The sequence below is a fragment of the Nuphar pumila genome, chromosome 5 (assembly GCF_984573655.1).
Source record: "Nuphar pumila chromosome 5, dmNupPumi1.hap1.1, whole genome shotgun sequence".
In the NCBI taxonomy this organism is placed as follows: Eukaryota; Viridiplantae; Streptophyta; class Magnoliopsida; order Nymphaeales; family Nymphaeaceae; genus Nuphar; species Nuphar pumila.
In genome coordinates, this window is record NC_143253.1 from 59,558,458 (window position 1) to 59,563,362 (window position 4,905).

The 4,905-nt window shown below is 37.9% G+C and overlaps 1 protein-coding gene across 1 annotated transcript; it reads left to right on the top strand.

Moving 5' to 3' along the window:
• Positions 1-3,889: 3,889 nt before the first annotated feature.
• On the top strand, positions 3,890-4,696 carry LOC149837677 (uncharacterized). The gene is made up of 3 exons (XM_090008096.1): positions 3,890-3,946; positions 4,085-4,519; positions 4,628-4,696. The coding sequence occupies exons 1-3, from the start codon at positions 3,890-3,892 to the stop codon at positions 4,694-4,696; spliced, it is 561 nt and encodes a 186-aa protein (XP_089864222.1).
• The last annotated feature ends 209 nt before the right edge of the window (positions 4,697-4,905 follow it).

Below are 4,905 nucleotides of genomic sequence, written 5' to 3' on the forward strand. Positions count from 1 at the left end.
TTGTGCCATATTGAGAAGACTCTGCTTTCTGTGTTGGCTCCTGAATTGTGTGATCAACTGGTGTAGGTGGGTCGTGTATAGGCGAAACATCATCTGTAAAAAAATACGTTAGAAGTTCTTAGAATGCACATTTGAACTAATCAAGCATCCAATTAGTTAATCAATATACCTATCACAGGAGCCCGTGAAGATGAAGGTTGGACCTGGCTACTACTGGATGAGCAACCACTGTAACCTCCACGAATCATATTCTAACAAATAACATATGTCATACAATACAATCAAATAATTCACATCAAGTACTACAATACTTTCAAGTCATTCACATCAAGTATTACAATAATTCAAATCATTCATATCAGGTACTGCAATGCATTCAAGTCATTCACATCAAGCATTACAATGCATTCAAATAATTCAAATCATTCACATCAAGTATTGCAATAATTCAAATCATTTGTTGCATAAATTACAATACATTCAAATAATTTAAATCATTCACATCAAGTATTGCAATGCATTCGAATCATTCGTATCAAGTATTACAATACATTCAAATAATTCAAATCATTCACATCAAGTATTGCAATGCATTCAAATCATTCGTATCAAGTCTTACAATACATTCAAATAATTCAAATCATTCACATCAAGTATTACAATGCATTCAAATAATTCGTATCAAGTATTACAATACATTCAAATAAAATTTTTAATCATTCACATCAAGTGTTGCAATACAACTCATGCATTCGCATCAAGTATTACAATACATTCAAATAATTCAAATCATTCACATCAAGTATTGCAATGCATTCGAATCATTCGTATCAAGTATTACAATACATTCAAATAAAATTTTTAATCATTCACACCAAGTATTGCAATACAACTTATTCATTCGCATCAAGTATTACAATACATTCAAATATTTCAAATCATTCACATCAAGTACTGCAATGCATTTAAATAGAGGTTTGTAGTACAAGATTTTGCTTACTAGCTTGAGAATTCGTCCTCGTCACCAGTTTGACTTTTTTTTTTTTCTTCTTCTTCTTCTTCATTGTTTGCCCATCCACTTAGTACATCATTTGGATCACATTCCTCTATGAATGTTTCATCCGCCAATGGAGATATGACATGCATATCATGCGCAACATCGTGACCATAAGCGAAGTCATAGACATCATCTGATTGATAGTAATTATTGTCTTCAACTAACTCATCTTCCTATAACTGATCATACTCGGGGTATAGTTTAGACTTCACCTTGCAAACTGCCCACCATTCATTTCTATCTGACTTTTTAATACTCGGATATGAAGTATAATAAACTTGTTGAGCTTGCGAGGCTAATATGAATGGTTCATATGTTCCAAACCTGGATTTATGATTCACCTCCACAATGCCTGAAGCTTTGTTGAGTCTTGTTGCAGTTGGATCAAACCAATGACACTTGAATAAAATTACCTTGTTATTTATGCCTAAGTAAGTCAACTCCATTATTTCCTCTATAACACTGTAGTAATCATGTTCATTTTCACCATAGTTGCTACCCTTGACACACACACCACTATTTATCGTTGATTTGTTTATACCGTAATCTTTTGTATGGAATCGATAACCATTTACGATGTACCCGTTGTAGCATTGCACAACTTTGGTCGGACCATTTTCTAAATCACATATTCCTTGATCTTTAACATCACCATGGCGGACCTACGCACAGACATAAACAATGATTGTGATCACGATCAATTAAGTAACTTAGTGTTGTTTATAAGTACAAAATTTATGTTAGCTTCTTTACCAACTGTTTCAACCACTCCACAAACTTAGTTTCACGTTCTTTTTGTACTTCTGCATCAGTGAGATGTGAAACTTCTCTTTGCAACTCCAGATCAAATCATCTGCAAACCACAAATACTTATATTACTGAGCCATGTATCCACATATAGAACATAAAAGGATTTATAATTGTGTTGCATCTACATATACTTACTCGATGTATGGGTCGATCGCTGAGCAATTAAAAAGAATATAGATGTGTGTTGCGTCTTGCTCTCGATCTATCAATAGCCTTGATCGGCAACTACCAAATACATGCCCAAGTGGTTGAAATATCGACAGCTTGTCAGCTACAGTTACTTGTTCTCCATCATCGTTATGGGGCAGACATGTGTAACGTGTTGGAATATGTGGTTCGAAGTACATAGATGAGAAATTTGAAATCTCTTCTAAAGTGTACGCCTCACAAATAGACCCTTCTACTCTTGCTTTATTACAAACCTTTTTTTTAGGTCAAACATGCATCTGACAAGAATATACATTTCAAATTTTAAATATCTGTCATTAAAGAGACAAATATAAAAAAACATATATCTTGCAAATGGGTACATCGATCGATATTGCACAGGGTCACCAACCCTTAGTTCATATGGCAGATGTATGATCAAATGTTTCATAACATCGAAAAATGCTGGCGGAAATATCTTTTCTAGCAGACAAACAATGGTGATGACAAAGTCCTTGAGATTCTTTATATCTGATACTATGACCTCCGATGCGCACAATGTTCTGAAAAATCCGCTCAACTCAGACAATACACCCCATATAGGTTTGTCTAACATATCATGGAATGCTAGGGGTATCAATCGTTGCATAAAGATATGACAATCATGGCTCTTCAACCCATATAACTGTTCATCGTCAATCTTCACAGCCCGAGCAATGTTAGAGACATATCTATCTGGAAATCTCAGTTGTCTCAACCATTGACATACATGTTTTATTTGATCAGGTCCGAGCACGTACTTTGCCTTTGGTTTCAGTACTTTGCCATTATACTCTTTGAGTTCCAATTCTGGTCTTTTACATATTAATTTTAAATCCATACGGGCCTTCGAATTATCCTTCATTTTTCCTTTAACATTCATTACTGTATTGAACACATTATCAAACACATTTTTCTCTACATGCATCACATCCAAATTATGTCGTATCAATAGGGTCGGCCAATACGGTAGTTCCCAAAAAATAGATTTCTTTGTCCAATTATGATACTTCCCAAATCCACGGAAGGGTGTAGGACATCGGGCGTCTGTTAATACATCTGGAAAATATCGCAATCTTCTTAGAATCTCTATGCCAGACAATCTTGAGGATCGACCTTCCGTTTCAGTTGTGCCCGCTTTAAACGCATTCTTTTGTCGTCGGAATGGATAGTCGCTAGGTAGAAATCGATGATGACACTCAAACCAGCAAGACTTCCTTCCATGCCTCAATCTAAAAGCTTTGGAATCCTCCAAGCAGTACGGACAAGCCAGCCTCCCATGTGTGCTCCAACCAGATAGCATACCATATGCAGGGAAGTCACTGATTGTCCATAGAACAACGGCCTTCTTGTTGAAATTTTGTTTTTTCTGGGCATCATACGTGGTAACACCATCATCCCACAATACTTTTAGTTCATCAATCAATGGCCTTAGATATACATCAAGATTTTGGCCAGGTGAGGTCGGACCAGGGATCAACAGAGATAAGAAAAGATTTGGACGTTTCATACACAAGCTTGGTGGAAGGTTGTATGGAGTTACAAATACTGGCCAGCATGAGTATGGAGTTGATCTACCCCCAAATGGATTAAATTCATTTGTACATGGACCGAGTCTAACATTTCGCACTTCCAATGCAAAGTTGGTGCGTTACAACTTTGGTATCAGAGCAGGACTGAATAATTTGAGATCTTGGCTCTTTCAGCGACCGCGATTACTCTGTAAGTATGTAGAAATGTTATTTTTATAATGTAGAAACAAGAAACATATGAGTGCGTACGACTAATTCACAAAATCATAGCTCAAGTTATAATGAATTTTATTTGCTCAAATAGATGGCGTGGGCAAATCGTTGCAATGATATTATGGAAACGCTACATAACCTGGCCGAAGTAGTAGGCCAGCAAGCTATGACAATGCAGCAGATGGGCGACAATCTACAACATGTGGCCCATGAGAAGAGTACAAATGGTGGGACTATGTCCTACAAGAAATTCATGGACATGGATCCTCCTGCTTTCTCCGGAAAGACGGATCCAGAAGCTGCTGAGAGTTGGATCCGGGAGATTGAACGTATCTTCCGTGTACTGGAGGTGCCCGAGGAGCGTCGAGTGGACTTTGGGACATATCGTCTCAAGGATCATGCTGAAAAGTGGTGGGAAACTACCAGGGCAGTCAAGTTCCAGGATGGTCTTGTATCTTGGACGGAGTTCATAGAAGTTTTTAACGTTGTCTACTTTCCGAAGCACGAGAGGGCGAAGAAGATGCAAGAGTTCTTGGACCTACAGCAGGGTGAGATGTCCCTCGCCGAGTACATCACTAAGTTCCACAGTTTGGAACGCTATTGCCCAAATGTGTATACATCGGATGAAGATCGAGCAATGAAGTTTGCTCAAGGCTTGAAGACGGGCTTGAGAAACCGTCTTTATACTCGAGGGCCAAAGAGCCTTGACGAAGCCATTCAGGTAAAATCACTATATTAATTGTGATACAAGTCTTATTTTAAGTTAACAAAATTAACACTTAGACTATCAAGAAACGTTGACTAGTTATCAACTATCCTTGTTATTCAGGTTGTGACTCTCCTCGACGATGACTGGAAGGAGGGGCAAAAGTCGCAAAAGAACAGAACGGGGGTTTAGAAACCCGAGTTCAAGAAGAGGTTTGGTGGAAAACGTTTCAACCATCAAACTAAGAAACCAAGGCATGACGGAGGTACCCGACACATGCCAGGACAAAATCAAAGGTGTCAGAAGTGTAACCATTTTCACCCCGGACAACAGTGTCCCCGTGAGACAGGAGGATGTCTATACTGTGAAAAGATGGGGCACTACATCAAGGAGTGTCGAAA